Source organism: Macrobrachium rosenbergii, chromosome 2 (genome assembly GCF_040412425.1).
Source record: "Macrobrachium rosenbergii isolate ZJJX-2024 chromosome 2, ASM4041242v1, whole genome shotgun sequence".
Lineage (NCBI taxonomy): Eukaryota > Metazoa > Arthropoda > Malacostraca > Decapoda > Palaemonidae > Macrobrachium > Macrobrachium rosenbergii.
The window spans coordinates 92243981-92270128 of NC_089742.1; the positions used below are offsets into that span (position 1 = coordinate 92243981).

Below are 26148 nucleotides of genomic sequence, written 5' to 3' on the forward strand. Positions count from 1 at the left end.
AGTCCGACAACGATCCGAAGAAATATGCATCCAAAATGGTAGAATGGTCAATATTTGGAGGTTTTTTCTTAATGAAGAACCCAATAAAAATGCAGGATTCATTGTTTTCAAGACCCCCATAGGATTAAAAGTAAAGTTTTCTTACGATTTTCTACGGTATTTCAGACGATGCCAGTCCGACAACGATCAGAAGAAATATGCATCCAAAACAGCAGAATGGTCAATATTTGGAGGGTTTTTCTTAATGAAGAAACCAATAAAAATGCAGGATTGATTGTTTTCAAGACCCCCATAGGATTAAAAGTAAAGTTTTCTTATGATTTTCTATGGTATTTCAGACGACACCTGTCCGGCGCCTATCAAAAGAAATATGCGTCCAAACCGGCACAATCATCAATATCTGAAGGGTTATTTTATGAAAAACTCAATAATAAAAATGCAGGATTCGTTGTTTTCAATACACCCAAAGTATCAAAAGTAAGGTTTTCGCACGATTTTCGATGGTAATACTGTATTTCGGATGACTTAGTCCAACGCATACGACGGAAGAAAATTCACATTCTCGGATTTTTTTATAGAGCAATATTCCCTAATTACTGATTTTCTTTTTATTTTCATGATGAAATACATTTTCTTTGATGAAAAAATTATTTACTAATTTTAAAATATTAATATTAAGGTAACCACAGCAAAGTATCAATAAAAGTTATTAATTTCTCGCTGTTGAAATTTCTCTCTCTTCTCATCTCTCTCTCTCTCTCTCTCTCTCTCTCTCTCTCTCTCTCATGAATAATTCGAATAATTTAACTCTCTCTCTCTCTCTCTCTCTCTCTCTCTCTCTCTCTCTGTACTGCATATACTTTATCCTTCAAAGAAATATGGATTACTGTATAATATAAACATAAAAATACACTAAAATCCCATCATCGGTTGTGCAACAATTTTTTTATTGCTTTGACGTAGGCTTCATGACGAGACGGTTGGGCTCGAGGGATTAGAAGTAGCCAATAATAATAGAGCTCATAGCAACCCCCTCTCTCCATGATGATATGCTATTGGTCGGAAGGACTGACAGTAGCCAATAACAACTTGTAACAACCCCCTCCTCCCCCTCTTGCCCTCCTTGACGACATGCTATTGGCAGGAAGGGTGGGATTTTAACCAATTACAAAGCTTGTGCCTCACGGGCTTTGCATACGCTAAAAGGAGGGTGAGTAGTATTTCTCTCTCTCTCTCTCTCTCTCTCTCTCTCTCTCTCTCTCTCTCTCTCTCTCTCTCTCTCTCTCTCTCTCTCTCTCTCTCTCTGAGATAAGAGAGAGGATGACAGCACAAGAATTTTTTAACAAATTTATGGGAGATGGTGAGGACTGACCACATTTGTATGACTTGCCTAATAAAAAGTGCTAGTTTTCAAATATTAATAAAATTAAATAATAATAATAGTATACTGTAATAACAACATTTATGCATTTTTAAAGTAAATAAATTATCTCAATTTTTAAACAAAGCAATATCACACCCTGTCTTTTGCCCAAAGCTTTGAAGTTATGGGGGAGGGTGGAACTGTCAGATATGTCAAATTACTTGACATTTCTGACCAAGGGTAGAAGATCAGTTTCTCTCTCTCTCTCTCTCTCTCTCTCTCTCTCTCTCTCTCTCTCTCTCTCTCTCTCTCTCTCTCTCTCTCTCTCTCCAAAGAGGAGAATGAGAAATGGATAGATATACTATGAATAGATACTAAGTTCAGCCCTTCACACTCTCAGGAAAAGATTCTGCTAATTTGAGTCTTTTTACATGTGCACACTGTTTGTGTGTGTGTGTTCATTGTGTTTTAAAAATGCATAGTAAAGGTAGTAGTACATCTTTGGAAGACAAAAAAAAGACCAATTTTTTGTTGTCAGTCACAGTAAAGAGAAATGGATTAACATTCCTCGAGAGATTAACCCTTAAACACCTACTGGACGTACCATATGTCGACTAAAATTGTCTGCTGGGTGCCAAGTGGACGTATGGTACGTCGACTAAAAATGGTTTTTTTAAATATTCGCGGAAAAATAATTTTAGGCCTAGTTTGCGAAAGGTTTTAAATCACGCGCCGTGAGGGATGCTGGGAGTTCACGGATCACGCTGTTGTTTTGTTTATAAGCGTCACCCAGACGCGCATGTGCGAATTTCCTCCTCACACCAGAAAGCATCAGCAGCACATCGTTGGAGAGCAATTTTTTTGACGCATCTGTGTTTTGCAGAACTTTGGCGAGTGTTTGCGTATTTGTGAGGCAACAGGACGTTTGCAGAGATGTCCCAACGTCGTTAGGACCGTGAAAGGCGCATATTGCTTGTCGGTAGTGAGCATGTGAGACGAGTTTTAGACTGGGATGCTGGAGAGGGACCAAGCACCCAAGATGACCCAGCTTCTCAATGCCGTGTTGTTGGCCACGTGTGACCGAAGGGGACCAAGGACCACATCCCGTGCCTTTACGACCCCTAGGAAGCATTGGGGTGTCCTGAGGGGCATCCGTAAATTTTTGAAAAAACTTTTTCCTTCGCTGAAAATCCTGGCATTTCTTGAGTCACCTTGTCGTAATTTTTTCGCCATTTTATATTATTCATTACATAAAGTGTTATACATCAAAATGTGCGCAATTTCATGTAAAAAAAAAAAAAATAAATCATTCTTTTAGCTTTAAACAGTTTTGAAATATTTTCATTTAAATCACGATAACTGACAAAATTTTAACATTCGGTCAATTTTGACTCGACCGAAATGCTCGAAAAACGCAATCGTAAGCCAAAATTCTTACATTCTAGTAACAATCAATCATTTACCTTTATTCTGCAACAAACGCAAAGTCTCCAGCACAATATTTCGATTTATGGTGAATTTTTGAAAAAAACTTTTTCCTTCGCTCTGCAAAAAATCCTAGCATTTCTTGAGTCACATTGTCGTAATTTTTTCGCCATTTTATATTATTCGTTACATAAAGTGTTATACATCAAAATGTGTGCAATTTCATGTAGAATACAACAAAAAATAAATCATGCTTTTAGCTTTTACCATTTTTGAAATATTTTCATATAAATAACAATAAATAGAAAATAATCAACCTTCGGTCAACTTTAACTCGATCGAACTGCTCGAAAAACGCAATTGTAAGCAAAATTCTTACATTCTAGTAACAATGAATCCTTTACCTTCATTTTGCAACAAACGGAAAGTCTCTGGCACAATAATTCGATTTATGGTGAATTTTTGAAAAAAATTTTTCCTTCCATCCGCGTGCGCGAACTCCGCTAAAAATCCTAGCATTTCTTGAGTCACCTTGTTGTAATTTTTTTGCCGTTTTATATTATTTGTTACATAAAGTGTTATACGTCAAAATGTGCGCAATTTCATGTAGAATACAACAAAAAATAAATCATGCTTTTAGCTTTTACCAGTTTTGAAATATTTTCATATAAATAACGATAAATAGAAAAAAATCAACCTTCGGTCAACTTTAACTCGATCGAAATGGTAAAAAAATGCAATTGTAAGCTAAAAAACTTATGGTCTAGTAATATTCAATCAATTTCCTTCATTTTGAAACAATTGGAAAGTCTCTAGCACAATATTTCGATTTATGGTGAATTTTTGAAAAAAGATTTTTTTTATGTCCGCACGTTACAAATTCATGCATCATTTTGTGATAATATTTTCTCTGTGTTGCTTTAATCGTTTTACAATCTGTTATATACCAAAATAATCGCAATTTAGTGTACAATACAACTAAAAAAAAGTAACTCATTAGCTTTAACCATTTTGCTTACAGCGCGATTTGTATACAATTATATGAGTTTTTTTTTGCTGTCATATATTCCAATATTTATATATGATAATGATATTTTTTTCATTTCTGATGGTTGCATACTAAACTTCAGGCAATGAGAAAAAAGGAGCCAAAAATGAACTCTTAATCTTAAAAACTAAGCATGCTGTGATTTTTGAAAAAACTTTTTTCCGCAGCGCTAGCTCCTAACGCCGGCATATGGGAGACGTTTTTGTAAATAGAGGCTTCGGCGTTTAAGGGTTAAAGAGATAAACCTCTCTCTCTCTCTCTCTCTCTCTCTCTCTCTTGCCTGTGCTAACACAAGAATGGCTGAATGTAAGTCGTGGTGGTAACTCTCTCTCTCTCTCTCTCTCTCTCTCTCTCTCTCTCTCTCTCTCTCTCTCTCTCTCTCTCTCTCTCTCTCTCTCTCTGGAAAAGGGTACTAATGATTAAGATGATGTTGAAATGATATTTAATAATATAATTTCAAAGATTAATACAGTAGTAATAGGATAATAATTTAAGCTATATTTGATGTAGAATGATACTTAACCCTCTCACGCTTATGGGGGTTCCTATAGCACTACCCAGTACGTGACATATGCCTTGGAGGGAAGATTGGGGTTCGCATGGAAAAGTTTCTTTGTAAAAATCGATACATCCAAACTATAACTGATATACACTTCTGGTTTGCTTTATGTTGTCAGCAAATGATAGAATTTTTTCCTAAAGCAATCATGAAATCTTTGCAAGACTTAGAAATAATAAAAAAGACGTAATGAACGTGAAGTTTTTAAGGAAAATCGTAGATATTTTTTTTAAATGAAAAATATAATTAGGTGTGGGCAGTTTATTTTATATGTAAATTGTGTGAAATGTTTGAACTTTCACGTGGAAGCGATTGTTTTGCTATAAATATGTTTGCTAGTTAGCTGTTACTGATTAAAAAATGCTAATTTTTTATAGAGTGCAATTTTCAGATTTTCCAACCTACTTATGTTGATGTTTCGTATCGTACCTAAGGAATAAAGATAGAAAAAATAAAGGGGGCATTAGAAAGCTGAATAAATTTCCTATAAAATGCACAAAAGAAAGATATTTGTATTATTAGAATAAAATTGAGCAATTGTCGTTAGAATACGGACAATCTTTTTTTATTTTCTAAGAAAATATACGGTAACAATTATTATATAGAATCGTTGATATTTTTACATTTTGCTGTTCAGCATGATAAAGTACAAAGAATGGCTGTTCGAATGATATATAATACATGCACATTGAAGTTATTTACAGATGCACATACAGGAATACAAAAAATTATCAATGCATGCATAAATTCTGGCCGAACTACGGCGTTCAACGTGCATATATATACGCTGACATTTTTTTTAATTACTCGGTAATAAATAATGCTAGAAAAAAGTTAAAACTGCATTTTCTTGTCCAAGATCTGCCCACGCAATGGCGCAGTCCTCATGTTCTTTGGATGACTTTTTTTTTTTGTGAATTTCCCCCGAAAATAACTACAGATGACATGGAAATCACGTCATCAGAGCACTTACAGCAAAAAATTTATTGAGGCGGTTTCACGTCATCTGATCACCAGGGGGTTAAAGTAAAAATTGGGGAAGCACTGTAGTTCTGTGAAATTCCAAGTCTTTTTCTGGTAAATCAGTGAGTCTCTCTCTCTCTCTCTCTCTCTCTCTCTCTCTCTCTCTCTCTCTCTCTCTCTCTCTCTCTGGCTCCAAAACAGCAGAGTGATAAAATTTGGAGGATTTTTTATGAAATGCAGGTTACGTCATTTTCAAGATACCCAAAGGACACTCAGAGGATTGAAAGTAAGGTTCTCTTACGATTTTCAACTATTTTTTTGGTTTACGACGATTTTCAGCTTACGACACAGCATCAGAATGTAACCCCTGTCGTAAACCGAAGACTGCCTGTAGTGTGCTCTTATTACCTTTACATTTTGTATATGTAACTTAAACAGTAATTACATTAGCTAAGAGTTTCTCTTGCCTCAGCAGCTTAAATTCAAAAATTCGCGGGTTAGTGCTTCAAATTAGTGCAGGTGATTTGTTTCGCCCACTAACGAGAGTATCAGGAATTACTCGGCAACCATTCATCATTACATTTCTGCTGACGCTGGAGTCAACACAGAGCTTCTTTTCTTTGTCAGCTTTGTTCTTAAATTTGCCGGTCAGAGACTGGATTTTGGTGATGTTTTATCGCCGATTTCGGGAGCCTTCAAGCTTACAGCATTCAGGACAGTTTTTGATTGTTTTGTTTAATTTGTCATATTTCACAACAGTAGCAAACTCATAATCAAGTGTTTAACTACTGACAGCGTAGTTTAACCAACGATTTCGCCTTTACTGGTAAATGTAAATATTGTGTTCATTGCCAAACCAGTTACATGATTTTGTTTCTTATCCGCAAGTCTCAGTCTTAATTAGAATTTGAGACTTGTATGTATGATGATACAGTGTGTACTCATGTATGATGATACAGTGTGTACTTCGTCTTGAATAGCGTATAATGTTTGCTACCAAATTGAATTTCCTTTGTAAAGAAACTTACAGTTTTACATTCGCTGCCTCTTCTTTAGCGTAAAATATTAATGTTGCATTATCTACCCAACCAATATTTTCGTTTTTGAAAGGCATAACTGTAAATCTCAAACGTGTGACAGGAATTGAGATGTAGATATCATCTTGGTCCGTAAAGGTTAACTTTCCTTTTCCAATTAGTGTAATAAACGTAACCTTGTATGTGCTCTGGACCGATTATTTTAGCATAAATTTGCTCTTAAAAAATTAAGTGAACATATTATTACACTTTCCTTTGCAGAGAACTGAAAAGTGTAATCCGAATTTTTGAGAATCAAATGCACCAGCAAGTCTCAAATAATGTTTAATGAGTATTGAGATATGTATGTTAACCCTTAAATGCCGAGCCTCTATTTACAAAAGTGTCTGCCGTATGCCGGAGGGGTTTGGGAGTTAGCACTGAAGCGAAAAGAAGGTTTTTTTCAAAAAATCACAGCACCCTTAGTTTGTAAGATTGAGAGTTCATTTTTGGCTCTTTTTTTTCTCAGTGCCTGAAGTTTACTATGCAACCATCAGAAATGAAAATAAATATCATTATCATGTATAAATATTGAAATATATGACCACAAAAAAAAATTTCATATATAATTTTATACAAATCGCACTGTGAGCAAAACAGTTAAAGCTAATGAGCTATTATTTTTTCGTTGTATTGTACACTAAATTGCGATGATTTTGGTATATAAAAATAAACAAATTGTAAAATGATCAAAGCAACACAGAGAAAATATTATCACAAAATAATGCATGAATTTGTAACACGCGGATGTAAAAAAAGTTTTTTTCAAAAATTCACCATAAGTCAAAATATTGTGCTAGAGACTTCCCATTTATTGCAAAATGAAGGTGAATGATTGAATATTACTAGAATGTAAGTTTTAGCTTACAATGGCCTTTTTTTACCATTTCGGTCGAGTCAAAGTTGACCAAAGGTTGAAATTTCGGCACTTATCGTGATTTATACGAAAATATTTCAAAACTGATAAAAGCTACAACCATGAATGATTTTTTGTTGTATTCTACATGAAATTGTGCACATTTTCATGTATAAAACTTTATGTAATGGCTAATATAAAACGGTGCAAAAATTACGACAAAGTGACTAAAGAAATTCTGAGATTTTCAGCAGAGTTAGCGAGCGCGGAGGTAAGGAAAAAGTTTTATCCAAAAATTCACCATAAATCGAAATATTGTGCTAGAGACTTCTCGTTTGTTGCAAAATGAAGGTAAATGATTGAATATTAGTAGAATGTAAGAGTTTTAGCTTACAATTGCATTTTTCAGCCATTTCGGTCGAGTTCAAGTTGACCTAAGGTTGAAATTTTGGCACTTACCGTGATTTATATGAAAATATTTCAAAACTGATAAAAGCTACAACCATGAATTATTTTTTGTTGTATTCTACATGAAATTGCGCACATTTTCATATATAAAACGTTATGTAACAGCTAATATAAAATGGTGCAAAAGTGACTAAAGAATTTCTGAGATTTGCAGAGTTAGCGCGCGCCGATGTAAGGAAAAAGTTTTTTCAAAAATTCACCATAGACTGGGAACTGGCTCTCTTTTCTCTCTCTCTCTCTCTCTCTTGTCATTTGCCATGTAAACACAGAATTAACTCAGCTTTTGTGTTCTCTCTCTCTCTCTCTCGTAAAGTTTACCTTTGTCATGTCTTGTCTTTCCTAAAAAAACATACAAGGCATTGTACTGTAGCTACCAGTCAGGCAGCAGATAGGTAAAACTGTTAATGCTCAGTGATTGGCTACAATACTTCCTACTGTTCCAGACAATTGCATTTCTTAATGACAGTGTGCATTTCAGTTCAGTAAGTATAAATACAGAACAGTATATATAAAATAAAAGTATAACTGAAAAGTTTTTTTTTACCTTTGGTAAATAAGAAGGAAAACGGTACACGACGAGTGGAGGAACAGTAACTATCTTAAGTCATGGTTGAACATTACATATTTTAAATCGGCTGACCTTCTTCGGTGTCCGTCTTATCCGATATTCGGATTAATGGGGTCCGACTTAATGAGGGTCGACTGTGCTTCTAATCCTTCCAGCAAAAACAGAAAGAGAGAGTGAGTGAGTTTATCTCTTTAATCTCTCGAGGAATGTTAATCCATTTCTCTTTAAGTGACTGACAACAAAAAATTTATGTTTGTTTTTTGTCTTCCAAAGTTGAAGTACCTTTACGTACTACCCATTTTTAAAACACTATGACTACACACACACACAGTATGCATATGTGTTAATACCAATTGGTTAAAGAGACTCAAAGTAGCAGTATCTTTTCTTGAAAGAGAGAGGGAGAGAGAGAAGGGCTGAACTAAGTTTCTGTTTGTCTATTTATTGCTCACATTGTACCCTTTGATGAGAGAGAGAAAGGAAGGAAAAAAAGAGAAATTGATTTGATCACGGTGTGGCAACATTTACCCTTGGTCAGAAATGTAGAGTAATTTGATATATTTGACAGGTTCACCCTCCCCCCTGAGCTCCAAGACTCAGGAAAAGATCGGGGTTGAAATTTGTACTGTATGTTTAAAATTTTCCATAACTTACTATAGAAATTCATAAATGGTGTAATTACAGTAAATTATTATTATTATTATTATCATTATTATTATTATTATTATTATTATTATTTTTTGAAAATTAGTAAATCATTTTTCTATCATAAAAAAATGTATTTAGTCATGAAAATAACATCAAAATCACTAATTAGTGAATATTTCTTGACAAAAAAGGTCGCAAATTGCTGAATTTTTCGCGAATAATTTATAGATATGTTCTACAGAAAATCCTGCAAATCAGCGAGTCCTCAAATTGTGAGAACATGAATACAGGTGGTTTACTGTCAAGTGGCATCTCTTAAATGGTAATACATTAAGTGGAATGATAGTACTCTAAATTCCTTTTTCCTTTTTATGGCAAGTTCCAGTTATTTCTGAATTTATCAGGTGAAGTGATGAGGTAACTCACCAAAGTAGGGGACAGTGTCATCAAATTCCATTTGCCTGAGTTTCATTGAACTTTATTTGTGCCCTAGTTTGTCTTTTGTCATTGAATTGTATTCATAAACAAAATCTTTCACCTGCTTTTCAGATTTTTACAAATTCCTTTTATTTTCATAGTTACAGTTTTATTTTCACGAATCTTACCAATATTAATTCACTCTAAACAATCGTCTTTCAGTATAACATTGTATTCCAGTTTCTAGTTTTAGATTTCATAACAACGCCACTGTTCTAATTATCACTTCTGAATATCAGTTATAATTTACCTACACATATACAATGGGGGCACACTGGACTGTGAAGCTGGAGTTGATAGAGCAGTAAGTTGATATAGATGCAACATAATTGAAATGGAAAGAGGTAGCTGGACTACTGGTAAATTAATGTGCTATTAGTAGAGAGGGCAAAGATTTTTTCAAATGTTACATAGATTTGCTCTCCTGTATACAGCAAAAATGTGGCAAATTCTGATAAAGGGTGACCTTAGAATGTCAGGATTAGTGGCTGGCATATGATGGGAAGATCATATTGCAAATGAGGAATGAGTCAAAAGTGCGATATCAAGAAGCTTTGCAAAAGAGATGGAACTCTCAGATCGAGACTGTTTCAGCATGTTAAGGAAAGCAACTAGGACCTTAAGGATGACCCAGGAAGTCATGGGGAAAAGGGATACTGTAAATGTTAGCCTAGACCTGATGGGAGTTCAGGCAGAATAAGCTCAAGACAGAGTGGAGAGAACTAATTATACATCTAGCCCCTTAAGAGGGAAATTTGATGTAAAAACATTTATGATGGTGATGAAAAAAATGGAAGCTATATGAGTTAGGCATGAAATAAAGACACCGTAGTGATTTAATGAATGCCATTGTTGACTAAACAACTGTCAGGTAGAAAATGGTTAGTTTTCAGTGATAGAGGTAGTTGAAGAGAGACTTCATCAATTGAGTGTCTGAAGATGAATGCTAACACAAAAAGGTTACTGTAAAGCATGTGTAATGTATTTTTATGTTGAAAAAATCTATTATCCAATCTTAATACAAAATACCATTCTTGCTTATCTCCCAATAAAGTAAAGAGCAATGATAAGATTGACATAAAAGTAATACCACTTGGTTTTCTTTCAAAATCAACCAAATGAATTTTGAAAGAGAAAAAGTGAAAATGGGTTTTTCACATTAAGGACCCATAATCCATGTTTGTGTACTCCTCTCGCATATTTTCTTTGATCAAGTACTACTGTAGTATAATTTTATTAAAACATATAAAAGGGATTTTGACAAAGGAAAAATCTATTTCTGGGGGAAGACCTGTGTCACCCAGTGAAATGGTTCCAATAGCACACATTTCTAAGTATAAATATTGCTAAATATACCAGAGAAAAAAGCTATCCATAATGCCAGGGTTACTACCCCTGGATCGAGCACCACAATGGTGTCGGTATGCACAAGGGGTGAGTTGTAACCACTATCACAGGTCTTCATCCTATAGATTTCTCTATTCTCAAAGCCCCAAAATTGGAGGAGCCGCACCAACGGTTACCTCCCACTACTCGCTGCTAACCACCGCTCACGCCCGCCATCTTCATCCCAAGATTAGCACCCTCCAAGCTTGGTATGCTACCTGGGTGGGAAAGGAAGCATAGGGATGGGTCACTGGGTGACACAGGTCTTCCCCCAGAAATAGATTTTTCCTTTGTCAAAATCCCTTTTCTGGGCTCGACCTGTGTCACCCAGTGAAATAGTAACAGAGAATCAGCCATACAAGAGCTTGGTGGTACGCTCCAAAGATTACCTTAATGGAGTTAAATAAAACTAAGAGAAAATTACTGTGTTTAATAATCCCAAATTATAAGTTCAAAAAACATAATCAAAAACTATAAAGTACACAGTCTAAAAATATAAAATAACCAACACCAAGACACTTAAGGCTAACAGTTTATGATTTGAAAAGAGGATATCCATGATACGGTCAGGAGTCAGGCTGTGGAGCAGGCCTGACCCTAAAGGCTAGAAGCAGGGCAAGTAAGTGAGGCAGGTAGGCTAGAGAATATACCAATAGGTAAACGAGGATACAAACAAAAAGGATAAAGAAGTTACATAAACTAGTCTTGAGCTGGACCAGGAGGAACAATACTTCCTGCAGCTACTGTGGAATTAGGGGCTTAAGATAGTGGTGTTTAAATACTGTTGGTGATTTCCAGCCTGTATACTTTTTAAGGTCCTCAAAATTCATGTTGTGAAAATAATTAGTTGAGGTGGCCACCGCAAATAATTAGTTGAGGTGGCCACCGCCCGAATATCATGTACCCGAGGTACTGAATCCGGGTTTGCCTGTTTAATAAAATAAAGAATTTGTTGCCTGATGGCCTTTAAGGAAATGGTACCTCCATTTTACCCTAACAAAAAGAGGGCCTGAAATTCTCTTAGAAGTTCTATTTAAATAAGCTTTTAAAGTGTTGACTGGACATAAAGACAGATCCTGTGGAAGGGGAATAATCCTCCAAGGAGACCATCTATTTTGTGGATCCTCATTCTTTGCTAGAAAACTGAGATCCGGAGACAACAGAACTTCACCTGACGGAGGAAATCAACATGATTGGCTCTCTAGAAAGAGCAGACAGTTCAGAAATTCTAGCTCCTGAGGCTAGACTTACTAGAAATAACGTTTTCCTTAACAGACTCAGGGTATGAACATAATTCGTTATCGGTGTCTGATGCCAATTTAAGTCGTCATTTAAGAACCAGGAAACTGTGTGTGGACGGGTTGCTGGTCTAAGACAAGCGCATGCTTTAGGAATTGTGAAAAATATGAGTCTGTAAGGTTAATATTAAAGCCATGTAAAAATATTTTTCTTAAAGTAGATTTTGTTGTAGTAATAGTACTAGTGGCCTATCCTTTCTCAAATAAAGATCTGAAGAAAGAGATTGCTAGATTCTTGGTCATTTCATGAGCGTCAGATTCCCTCAGAAATAATGCTAACTTTTTGACTGCTGAGTCATACTGTCTGAGAGTAGATTCCCTCTTATCTGATTCTATGAACAGTGTATTAAGAGGGTCAATGTTAGCGTCTTTTTGCGCTCTAAACTTCATGAAGTCCATAAAGCTAGGGCATTCAGAATTTTTGAGGAAGCTGACACAGTCCGAGTTTGCACTACTTGTGTCAACCTTGGATTGGGGATCTGTTTGTGCCAGAGCTTCAACTCTAGCAGTAGAGGAAACCAACTGCTCTTCGGCCAGTTGGGTGCCACAAGTGCTACTTGACCTTTGAATGATCTGAGTTTGTGTAAAACTTTCATCAATAGGTTTATTGGTGGAAACAGATAGATCCTTTGCCGTTTGTTCCAGTCGATTGACATCGCATCTGTGGAATGAGCTAGAGGGTCTAGATTGGGAGCAACGTAACACGGAAGCTTGTGGTTGCTCTCTGTGGCAAACAGGTCTACCTGGAGACCCGGTACCTGAAAACAAATCTACTCGAACGACGTCCTGTCCAAGGACCATTCCGACTTCAGCGGAGTTGTCCTGGATAGTGAATCTGCAATGACATTCCGAACACCTGCCAGGTGGGTAGCTGACAGGTGCCAAAGATGTTTCCTTGCCAGAGAGAAAATTGCAATCATTACCTGATTGATATGGTTTGACTTGGAGCCCCCTCTGTTTAGGCAATGCACAACTACTGCACTGTCCAGCACCAGTCTGATGTGAATCTGTCTGGCTGGACGTAGTTTCTTTAATGTTAGAAATACTGCCATTGCCTCTAGAATGTTGATATGGAACTGGCGGAATACTGTCGACCATGTTCCCTGAACTTTCTTGTGTTGGGAGTATCCTCCCCATCCGCTTAGGGAAGCATCCGTATGGATCAATAGCGAAGGAGGGGGAAATTGAAGAGGCACTGACCTTGCCAAACTCTTGACTGACGACCATGGTCGAAGCCTCTTCCTCAATACCGGCGGAATCAGAGACAACTTGTCTTTGTTTCTGCTGTTGGTCTGTTAAGGCCATACCCTGTTTACATCTTTCAGTTTGGCTTTGAGCAACAAGTCTGTTACTGAAGCAAACTGAAGAGAGCCTAGAACTCTTTCCTGGGTATGAGGAGAGGCTCTTTTGTTCTTGAGGAACGGCCTGGTAGCTTTGGCTATTTCCCTCCTTTTGGCTGGCGGAAGTGACAGTTTGTGTGTGTTTAGGTCCCATTGGATTCCCAACCACTGAAATTGAGCCGCCGAAACTAGACGGGATTTCTTCCTGTTTATTTGGAATCCCAAGCATTCCAAGAAGTTGATTACTGTGAAAGTTGCTTTTCGACATTCCTTGGCGTTGGATGCCCAAATTATCCAATCGTCCAGATATCGACCAGCATAATCCCTTGGGCCCGTAGCTCTTGGACTACTGTCTCTGCCAGTTTGGTAAAAATTCTGGGCGCTATGTTGAGCCCGAATGGCATGACTCTGAACAGTATGCTTGTTTTCCTAGTCTGAACCCTAGGTAAAGAGAAGTTTCTACTTAACCGGGACGTGATAATATGCGCCTGAAAGATCTATAGAGGTGGTGGACGGCCCCACGGGGAAGTAGGGTCCGTACCTGCGAAATTGTAAGCATGTGAAACTTGTCGCATTGAATGTATAAGTTGAGACGAGACAAGTCCAGAATTACTCTGCTTGTCTGAGTCTTTCTTTGGGACACTGAATAGACGGCCTTGAAATTTCAAGTGCCTGACTTTCTTTATTGCCTTCTTTTGCAGAAGTTCTTTTGCAAAGTCCAGTAAGTGTTTGGATGGAGGTTGATGGAACCTGACTGGCGGAGGAGGCCCCTTGCTCCAGCTCCATCCCAGACCTTTTGAGATTATGCTGTAGGCCCATGGACTGAAGGTCCAATGGTCCTGGAAGGGATATAATCTCCCGCCTACCTGAGGAGTCTCATTGATTGGGAGAGGTCTTACTTCCTCTGCCTCCTCGGGCTCCTCTTCCACGTGAGAGAGGTCTGGATGCTGCTCTACCTCTGTAGGCGGCTCTGGCCCTGCTTCCCCTCGCATGTCTATTGTAGCCTCGAAACGCCCCTCAAAAGCTGGGGACGTCACGAAGGCTGGCGGAGCAGAAGCTTGCTGAGCCGGCTGCATCAGTACGAACTGCTTCTGAGGCTGTGTCTTGGATGTAGAAGGCTGGCCGATCTGTGAGACCGGTACTGCCTAAAGCACAGTTTGAGCCTGAGGTTTCTTATAGCTCTGGAACCTCCTAAACCTTTTCCTTTCCTTAGGTTGAGGTCCGGAGGTCTCAGAGGACTTCCTATTGAAAGGGAGGCCCCAGCGAGAGCGAAGACTCTGGTTCGCTCTGGTTGCCTCTGCCATGACATTATTGACCTCATCCTCTGGGAAGAGGTTAGGTCCCCAGATAGAACTCTTCATGAGTCTATTGGGCTCATGCCTGATGGTGGCGTCTGCAAAGATGTGTTTCCGGCAGTTCTGTCTCGTAACCACAAAGTCATAAAGGTCCGATTGGAAGGACGCCAATAACGACTTCGTAAGGACCTAAAACAGAGGTTCTTCATTATAAACTAATGCCGTTACCTCTGAGATGGTGATGGAATGCAGGGAGCGACTCAACCTGCACCTAGCCTCATACTCCGCCTTCAGCAGAGCCTCCGGAATCCTGGGAAGGTGCTCGCTGAACAGGGTGGAGGCACACTCGGGATTGAGTTTCCCCACCGTGAACGTTGCCGGAGCTCCCAACCAACATTTCGAATCTCCGGGAAGAGAAGGGAAGTAGGATCTGTCTCCCAGAGTTGAGGTATAGGCTTGCCATCTATCCCAGCATGGAGGGTCAGCTCTGCAACCTTAGTAGTGCAGGGGGTAGGGATGGAGTCACCTATGGAGAACATCGTGAAACTTCCCTTAAAGGGAGTAAGTTTTGTGTTCTCGCACTCCCAGTCAGTGAGAGCGCGCATTAGGGCGGATTGAGCTTGGTCCCTGGGAAAGATGACTGTTTCCTTTGGGACCTTATCAGACCTAATCCAGGCTTCCTCAGTTAACCTGGCAAAGCCTGGATAGGGGGAGGCACTAGGTCGGCTGGAAAGAACTCTAGTCCTTCCAGGCGACGAGTGTTCCCAAACCCTCAATAGTCAGTGTGCCATTATGCAGGGGAGCATGCAGGGCCAGCCGCCCGGGTTCCCCCTTATCAAGGGGGCAGTTTGGAGGCATCCGGGACAACATGTGATTGCTGTGCTGCTCGGACTGGATGAATCTGGAGAGCAAGCTTTCCTGGGCCTGCAGCTTTTGTGCCAGTGACAGCACTGACTGTCCGGGGGTCTCTAAGCTTGTGACAAGCTGAGACGAAAGATCTTGTAGCCTAGCTTCCACCTTGGAGTCAATCCTCTGCATCAGCAGTTTGACAAAGGCCTCAGAGTCGAAGCTAGGCTGTGGAGGCTTAGCCTTTGAATCTCTGGACCTCGACCCCTTAGAAAGAGGTAGCCTTACTTGAGGATGCCACTGGTTTGGGAGCCAGTGACGACCTAGAGGAGCTGGCCGGATTAGACCTTTGAGGTCTAGAGGACTTTGGTAAGTCTTTCTTTTTTCAGCGATTTCACCTTGGGGATAACAGACCGAGATCTGTCCCCAAGGTTAGCTGACTTCGGAAATCCCTGGAAGGAAGAGGAAGAAGAAGGTGAACTAAATAGAGTTCTATTTACACTATCCTCACCTGCCTCACTTACTACCCTACCTTCTACCTGTTGGTCATCAACACTCATAGGTTCTAGGTGGATGTTGATAGCCGCCACCTCTTCCGCCACCTCTCTGCACAGGTTGACATCTTGGGAGGGCTGCGTCTCCTGCCTGATCTTCTCGATGAGTGGGCGGCCACCTCCTTCGGCACTGCGGCGGAGATCCGGGCACCCGGATAGAGGGAGATATGCAAATCTCCTCCGACAGCACGTAAGGGGTAGCCAGGCGCAACATTCCTCCCAAATCCGGCGACCCAGGTCTTCAGGGTCGACAGCGAAGAGGCACGGTTGCTGGGTTAGACTGGAAGAGAAGGCAGGACTTACTGAAAATATTCTCCCAGTTTTCGTATATATCCATATGAGCCATTAAAATAAAAAAAGGGAGACTAAAAGTTAGTGGTCTCCTATCACTTACCGACTCATCGGACACTAGCTTGTAAAGAGCGTAACAAATTTCACAGCCGTCCGGTGCCAAGCGGTCAGGTCTCCAGCATGCACCGCACAGCTGGAGTGCGGCGGGCACTTTGTGGCCGCAGGGTTGCTGGAGAACGGCCGTGCACCCTGGCTTCTGGCAGCGTACCATCTGTAAGTGGAATGATGGTACATGAGTATCATTAAGGCAAGACCCGCCGGAACTAAGTCCGGCGGCCACAGTTTACCTTAACATAGATTATGGATGATGATACATGCGAATCATCAAGGCAAAACCTGCTGGAACTGAGTCCGGCAGCAAAAGTCTAAAAACATAGATTATGCTACCAAATGGTTAACTACTATAAATATGTTATAAACAGATACTCTATGATACTCCGCCGTGATTAGTCACTGAAATCTCATTGTGTCGCATGATATGGGATCGGTGTAACATGAGCGGAATAGGGTGTTCGCATACGGCCCACCTCTCTATCGCCCAGGGCGGAAACCATATAATGGAAACCGCCAAACAGACCGTGAACCATACCCACCGGAGTGGTTAAATGGACAATAACAACGAAAGAACCGACTAGCCCGGCGGAGACTTGAATTCTAACATATTGTAACTGTTATTTGCTTCCACAGGACAGTGTTCGACTCCAGCTACTAACTACTAAAGGCAATTAGAAGCGAGCTAACGAAACACCGCCCGTTAAGGGCAAGGTAGGTGAGTGGCGGAAACCTGGTGAACGGCGACCGGTCAGGTGGGTAGCACCCTCCGGAAGCCGAATATAACCTCCTTACGGGGTGCTGAGCATAATGACGGCTGTCCTCTTACGAGGATGTCGCTCAGGCAACGTCGCCAAATTCTAAGCGTTAAGGTAAAAGGGGACTAGGCTACATGCACGAAAAAGTTGGAGTTAACTGATCTAGCCTACCCTCCAAAAACCAAAGCTTTTTGGCCAGGACAGGAAGGCCAGGATTAGTGCCACCGGTGTGGGGAGAGAAGGACCTACGTACTAACTCAGCCACACCCTCCAAAACCGAGACAGCTTGATCAGGTGGCAAAATATGAATCGAGGAGCCCTCTCACTAATCTAACCTTACCTTCCAAAACCTATGGCCTGGCCAGGTGGGCTAATTGTGAATGAGGAACTCTCTCATTAGCCTAACCTCACCCTCCAAGACCTACTTGGCCTGGTCAGGTGGGCTAAGTGTGAACAGGGGAACTCCTCACTAGCCTAACTTCCCCCTCCAAAACCATAAAATGGCCTGGTGAGGAGAGCTAGGTAGCCTGAGCATCGTGTAAGAGAGCGCTGTCATGCCTAGCCTAGGTAGGCTAGGCTAGTTAACTACCTTATATTAGAATTAAAACTACCTAGTATCTGAACAACAACAAAACATAAATAAAGTAAAACCATTAAGTGATGTAGGTTAGCCTAAAGATTAAACATATATAAATACATAAATGACTCGGCGGCAGAGAGAAGGTCTAGAAAACATTGGTTATATAGGTAACGTTAGGGACCAAGATGGCCTACCCTGGCCTTGAATCACATGCATAAACTAATCCAGGAATGGACATGCCATCCATCCTTGTATATGTCAGCTATCATCATGATAAAATTAATAACACCATCGAGAAGGCACCAACTCGCTGGTGGAAGAAGGAAACCGATAAAAAGACTCAAATTCTATTATCAGAAAGGATGAGCCTAGCTCGGTCATGATACCAGGTTCCTCATCTCCTACCAGCGACGTGGTAATTTCTCCAATTAAGCTCCAGACTGAATGGAGTATGGATAAAAACTAGCAGAATTCGTTCTGCTAATAGAAAGCTGAGACTGAAGGTCGAAAACGGGAAAGAGGCAAACACAGCCCACGCTTGGCTGCGTATCAGAACTGTTTACACTGGTAAGCATTATTTACATACAGTTCATAAGTACAATGCCTCTTGCGTTAAAAAACCAACCAAAAACAGTACTCAACTTAGATGGTGGAAAATTCTCGATGGAGGACATGATTTGAGCTGAAAAAGAGAACACAATCACCAAAGAAAATTTTAACGGTATGTGGCGTGTTCGTGCTAAGATTGGAATGTAGATGGCGGGCGTGAGCGGTGGTTGCTGTAGCTCAGTGGGAGGTAACGTTAGTGCGGCTCCTCCAATTTTGGGGCTTTGAGAATAGAAAATCTATAGGATGAAGACCTGTGATAGTGGTTACCACTCACCCCTTGTGCATACCGACACCATTGTGGTGCTCGATCCAGGGGTAGTAACCCTGGCATTATGGATAGCTTTTTTCTCTGGTATATTTAGCAATATTTATACTTAGAAATGTGTGCTATTGGAACCATTTCACTGGGTGACACAGGTCGAGCCCAGAAATGGCAATTAGCATTTTGAACTGGTGCATAAGTGGTTTGTTTTATTTTTACTGTGCTTTATGATAAATACTCAAAAGTATGTGAAAATGCAGTACCAAATCTATATTGAATTTTCTGTTACAAAATTTGACTTTACACAATAGTTTTCCTTATCTTAATCTCTTTTCTCATTATTTTCTTTTGGTGTCTAAAAAAGGAATAATGTGTCCTGATTTTTATTAAATCCTTACTAATGAAGTCCAGAAACTTTTGGCTTTAAAAACATTCATTGAGTGATGTGTTATCAAACCTGTATATTTCCTGAAATTATATGGAAATGTACTCATTTGTGAGTGGTGAGTTCCATTTGAGCAAATGGAAACTGTCTTTTAAGGAATTAAAAAGATTTAAGTTTGTAGCTAATTTATTCATATTTTTGAAAGGTCATGGTGGAGGATGGGGATATTCAGGTCACTCTATTGAGGCCATCAGGTTCATGTGTGACACAGATGTGTTGGTAGGAGGTTTTGGCCTTTTTGGAGGACGTGGGGAGTACATGGGTAAGATTAAGGTAAGAATAATCTGGTTAATGTGTTATTAAGTCAACTTAAGTTTTCTCATTTTCAGTAAAATATTGAATAAAGAACTTCATTGAATTATATATCATATCATTGTAAGTTTTTGCTTGTTTTTCATGTGCTTACTTAAGCTATGTGTTATTTATTTAATCAAGGTTATTTGAAAGATTTTTCATAAAACAGTATTTTTAGATATAACCAGAACTGCTGCTGAAGTATATTGTACAACATCAAGATTTACTGAATTCTTCTCATGTTTAATGTACTATATAAAAGTGCTCTAGTAAAGATGAACAGTTCTCTAGATTTGTAACATATGCACATGTATTCCTTTCCATAGCTTGTAAATACAAAACTGTAATTATTTCAAGCACCTTTATGCATGTATATAAACTGCCAAATATTGTAAGTGCTACCATAACTGTTTCATTTTTGTCTTATATATTGTAATGCTTTTTATGAAGTGTTGAAAAATTTATTTTGGTAAATCCATCTCAGCAAATCTGAAATTGCTCATAGATAAGTCTGTTAATGTTATTTTCCACAGTATTGTATGACAGTATACTGTAGTCAGAGTACCATAAGTTTCCATAAGATATCTGGGAAATAACTTGATCAAGCAATGGGAACTGTTAGGTTTACCTTTTTGCTTTGTTATCTGGGGCTCAGCTAAGGTTACCAACCAAGTAGTTGTTGGTGCCTTGACATTCACTACCTTGTGATAAAAATACAGTTTGTAGCCTCCACTAAAGTACAGTACTGTACCTGTTACCCAGTTGCAGATATTTTTTCTAACTTACCAGTATTAGGTTCCTGAAAAATGTGTGAACCTTGTGTTGTATTTTTCACACATGAAGCATAACTGCATTACTTTCTTTTGGCCTCTTTTATTAAATTCTCAGTTTAGGTACATGGTAAGTAAGCTTTTGGGGTAAATTGGAATTTGCTCTGTAGTTTGTACAATGAACGGTTGCTGATTCAATTAATACTGTTATTCCATATTTATTTCTGAGATGTCATCAGTAGAAGCTATTAGATCTGCATTTTCTCAGATTAGAACTCTGCAAACTTGAGGTTATGCACTGAAAGATCATTACAGAGTGGTACATCCTAAGTAGCCAGGAATAAAGTCACTGCGCTCTTTGCCATTTTGTCACTCTCGCACCAAGCCAAGGATGAAAAGGACATTCTCATTTGCTTTGTTCAAACTGTCCATCTGCATCTGTGGAGAACAAAGGAAAATATCAGGAAACAGAGATACAAATTCCACCTCAGTCAGCTCATACAAGTTATTTTAAAATCATATGGGATTTTCCCTGTTGGGAAAGCAGCACAAGATTAGAGCTATTTTGACCCCTGGTTTGTAAATAAGGGTATTGAATTAAAAATGAGAAACAACCTGATACCTGTATGCCAGTTTTGAGATTTCATCTTTGGTTTACACTTGAATTGGAAAGCACACATGTAGCCTAAAGGAAAAAATCTATTATAACTGATGAGACAGCTATCATAAACATCTTGGGAATTGACATATCAACCCTAATGATACTGTAAAAAGCAACAGTCCTATCTGTTTTAGACTATAGAAGCCAAGTACTGTATATGGCTCAACATCAGACTAATAATTGAAAATCTTAGAAATGTGATGGAGCATTCATGCCCTCCCCAAATAAATCCATAAAATAAAAATATGTAAACCTCTTCTCTCTCTACATTGAGACTTGGTACCATACAAAATGCAGTAAAAGATTTGGGCAAGTGACCCATGAACTGAAGGTCTTTTCAGTCAAAGAGAGATTTTCATTAGCAATCTCCATATGATTCCCATTTATAGAACACAGTTTTGGGATGTGCAGTAAGTATGGGTCTGTACATGTTTATATCCAAAAGTTTTCCTTGTGTGTATCAGCATCATTACAAACATATAGAACATACAAAATGTAAAGGCCCTCATCATATAGTCTTTATTGATGGATCCAAATCTCCCTCAGGAAGAGGAGGAGGAGGAAGAAATAATAATATGGAAACAAGGAGGGGGAGGAGGAGGAGAAAATAGTAATAATATAGAAACAAGGGGGAGGAGGAAGAGGAAGGGAAATGGAGGAGGGAGAGGTAGAGGGGAGGAGGCGGAAATAATAATAGGGAAACTAGGTGTGTGGATGGCGGTATTGTAGGTGGTCAGTTTTGTGGGTGGGAGCTTCCCTGAATTCTCATTGCTTGCTAGGGGATTAGTGTGCCCAAGTGAAGCCTTCTCTCATTTACCGATAAATGCACCCTTTCCCTTGAGCGAGAGTTGGAGAATTGGGTGGGGGGTGGTAGTGGTACTGGGAGAATTTCTGCTGGTAGATGGGGGCTCCTAACTGGTTTGCTAACCAAGGATGCTGGGAGGAAGCGTCTCACCTGCGTGGTATTTAGACTGGGCTTCTCTCTCCCAATTTATAGACCATCCAGAACGTGTAGGCAGTGATGGTTTTTGTATGATCAACATAGGGTGATCATATATGGTGCCTTCCTGAACTTGGCAGATCTTCTTGGAGAAGTGCATGGCAGTTATACCATGTAGAGCTGGAGCATGTTGCCTAGGTTCTCATCGACTTGAGACATACAAATCGCAGAGTGGGCAGGTGCTTTAAAAGAGTTGTGGATAGATGGTACCATCAGGAACCCCACCCTGCCACCCTTGATGACATTAAGCTCTCCTGTAGAGCATATTCCAAAATAAATATAAAGATGATGAGCGTGCTCCTAAGCCCATTATTGATGGAAACTTCAGCCCATTTGACCTAGAGAAGTTGTTATATATTATAGAAATAGAAAAACCAGCAGCCTGGCAATGAAGAATAACCCAGCCCCTTACATGCAGAATCCCCTAAAGAGAATGATTGTGGTCTACCAATACAAGTGCCCCATATGAGAGTGCCTTGGGGTCTACATTGGGATAGCTACCATGTGCATCTCCAAGATGATCTCTGGCCATGCTTAGGAAAGACCATAACACCAGGATAAAAAGATGTGACATCATCCCTAGTTTTAAAATCATTGATCACACAACTGACCATTGTGACCTACACCTCTTTGAAGTCCTACACATCAGGAGAGAGAAGCCCAGACACTCTTACCCCCTGACATTAACACAAAGGGTGCTGCCCATCAGCATCCACTGGCAGCGATCCTCCACCATCCCCACCCCCTTACCATATTCCCCAGTTACCTGTAAGAGCTCGTGCTGCTAGTGCAATGCAAGCATGAAATTTGCCATCACACATTTTCTAAGACTCTCGCTCTCTTAGAGAAAATTGGGCTGGTAAGGCCACCTGAAAATCCAAGATGGCGGCTATTTTGCCAAAATGGCTGCCATCCACCTGTTAAAACTGGTTTGGGAGCATCTATTGGATGGAATATCCCCAGTTTTTTTAAACCTCGACTTTTAGGTTATAAAAATGTTCCATACCACACATTTATTGAAAACCCTTACTAAATGACATTGTAACCAAGATATTGTACAAAATGGTTGCCATAAAAGTTTTTTTCTATCCAAATTGGGAAGACTCAACATAAATTTAACCAACTGTTTTATTTAATGGTATATTCATGTGATCAGACAGTTTAACTAATATGCTATTTTCAACTGAAATAGTAATGGTATTGTCACATACAACATTTTGTCTAAGGCTGTAACCATAAAAAGAAAAGAAGAGAAATCATCAGGACTAAAGCAGCAATCTATGTATCAGGTCTCTCAGCCTACACCTTTGAAAAATTGAGAGGATAAGAAGGTAGGGTTAGCATGACACGTTGGATGCTCAAGAAAATTTATCTACTGAAGATGGGGGCAATATTTATCTGACTTGGTCATTTGCAAGTATTCAGGAGCTGTGCAGGGGAAGACCCAGGTGTGGGCACTTGCACCTTGCCCGACAGCCTGCTTTGCATCCACATTTGGTAAGCTGTTGGCAACTCTCAGGGGCATGAGTTGGTTGTCCAGTGGTTTGCAGGAGAACTTCACCAGTAACTTTTGCCATCCCCACTCAGGAGGGTTCTCTGGCTGTGGCTGACACTGGGTGGCCTGCCCCACACAGGACCAGCCTGGTACTTAGCATTCTGTTGGTGTGTTGGAGGAGAGCTCCTGGTTGGTGGAATGGCCTACTCTGCCCCTTTGTTTTCTGGTAAACATATCAAGTCTAGCCTCATCCACAGTGCCAGCAGTGCTGGATCTTTCATACATAAGTATGACAAACCTCTCCAGGACCTTCAGGTCACTCTCTTCCACTCTGAGGAGGGTAGTGACTCAGTTTGGAGAACACAGTGGAAGCCTCTGGAAAGATGTTCCATGTCTGCGACAGGCGGTCTTCTTGCCCTTGCTCGGAAGGCTGACATCTGTTTCACAGCCTGTGAGCATGGAAGAAGAGCATGCCATTCACCTTCTCCTGGTCCCCAGAGAGTTGCACAGGTCATGCTGACAGCAATCCAGCGCAGGCTCTGGCCTTACTTGCCAAATGCCAGAATATCTGGTCTCTAGCCCTAGATTGTGGAGAGTGGAGAAAGCACTTCTGGAAGACAAGAACATCTGTGTCATTTGCTTTAACCAGTGATGGTCTTGGCTCCATGTTCTTGCATGTTGGCATGGAGAAAGATGTCAAGTGGTGTCAGCTTCCTCATGGGAGCACTTTTCCAGTCCCTGAAGACTAGCCTCATGAGTGCTGAAAACAGGACAGACCCTTTCAACAGTTCAATGACAACATTTGTCAGACATCTGGGCAACTTTGTCTGCCAGGAACTGGAACAACTCTGTCTTGTTGGCATCGTGTCTTGGAAATTGTCGCCAGTTGGATGGAATTGTGTTCTTGTCTGTCTGGTTTTCCCTTCCTCCTTGACCACGTTTGGAGCCTGGTCTCAGCTTTGAAGCTGGATGTATTGTATACATCAAATACAAGATGTGATGATGTGTACTTGCTGCTATAGGATTGTATCACAGGAGAAGTTGCAAAGTGCATAGCCTCCCAGGTCTTTCCTTTCTTTGGTGGCAAGGCATGGACCAGCTCATCCATCTACAATGGGGACATCAGTCTTTGGTTCTTTGTCTTCAGGTGAATAACATGACTCTCAGGACAGAGGTCAGCTGAGACTTCTGAGCATGTGAGCAGCCTACCACCCTCACTAAGGGAAGCTGGGAATGTTTGATTCTCGTGCTGGAAGAATTCCTGGTGCATCATCTCATTTTCAGCTCTGACAGGATATAAATAGCTTTGCAAAACTGGCAATCCTCCTTCAGAAGTTTCTGCTTTGACTGTTCTACAGGAGCTAGCTTCTTGCCTGCAGAAGTCAGTTCTGTTCTTCTTTATCGGCTCATGAAGGAGACTGCATTGTTTGCCAAAAACTTTTAGTAAGAAAATAAATTTGAAATTTGGATGTGGCCTCTGTCAAGGTGTGTCTGTAGAAGTTCTGCTGAGCTGGGGTGGGCAATGTCTTTGTTGTCAATGGAATACAGATCCTGGCTCTCTTCTTAGCAAAGGACTTCCCAAGTGTTGCAAAGCCAATGACAGCTTGCTGACTCTCTCCAGGAATGTCTTCTGCGAAAGGAGGTGTTTGTTCATGGTGTGTTGTCTGCTCATTAGACTCCTTACTTTGAACAACTCTGTTTCGTATGCAGACACCAAGCGGATGATCTCTGGGCCAGCCACCATCCATCTTCTGAGTGCTGACGGATCTTCAGTCAGCCCAATGGCTCATATCAGCCTTTATAAAGGCATTGGTCTGCTCATGAGCTTGGTCAGCAGCCATTGCTGAAACTGGCGTTCTGGTCTTGTGAAACAACAAAGTTGCCAGCCTTGAACTCCTTGTGCAACTCTGGGTGTGAACTCTCTAAAGGTCCAAGCATGTCCCTGAGGTGAATGGGCCATCTAACGAGCATGGTTTGTATTATTGTTGGAAAGAAGTAGGGTATCAGCTTTTGCAAACCTGACTTTTAGAGGACAAAAAATTGGCCTCACGGAAGGACCTGATAAAGTAGGAATATCACAAAAGTTCCATAAAACAACACCATGTGCCAGAAGTGGAACTGTGGACAACTGTTTTCTTTAATGGTCACATTCACTCCTCAAACTCTAATGCCTGCTCATTGTTTATTTTCTCTCAGCACAGTAGTCAGTGTATGCTGTCCTCAGGAGTTTGTACAAAAAAGAAGCTGTAACCTGGTGCATCTGCCGTGTCCTGGTTACACTTGCGGCTGAAAAGGAAGGATTCTGCAGTTCCAGATGAAGCAACTCCTGCCTCCACCAAGCTCCTGTCCATCCACTGCCATGAAGAAGAGTACCAGAGATGTCATTTGCCATCTCAAGCTGTGCTGGGAACCACCAAACATTACCAGATACTTGTCTTCGCCATACTGATCAGGCCACTGCCACTCCACCTTTTGCTACGGCAACTCTTGGCTGATCAGCTGTGATTATGGGTATCTGGCACCAGGGTTGCCAGAAAATCAGTGACATCCTGGCTTTCTGCATCACGTGTTTGCCTAGCAACAGAATGAGCCTGACGCAGCACGCTTGGTGTGTTGGAGAGAGCAATGAAGTTATGGTTACTTCAAATTCTTTGTTTTCTTCATTATCGTGATGAGCTGACCACGTCAGAGTGCATCATCTA

At 40.2% G+C, this 26148-nt stretch overlaps 1 protein-coding gene across 1 annotated transcript in view; it reads left to right on the forward strand.

The window, feature by feature from the left end:
• The window catches only part of hiw (highwire), a 1788684-nt gene that overhangs the window by 701508 nt on the left and 1061028 nt on the right, over positions 1–26148 (forward strand). Inside the window, 1 exon segment of the mRNA XM_067112237.1 lies at positions 19372–19499. Coding sequence (XP_066968338.1) covers positions 19372–19499 — 128 coding nt within the window.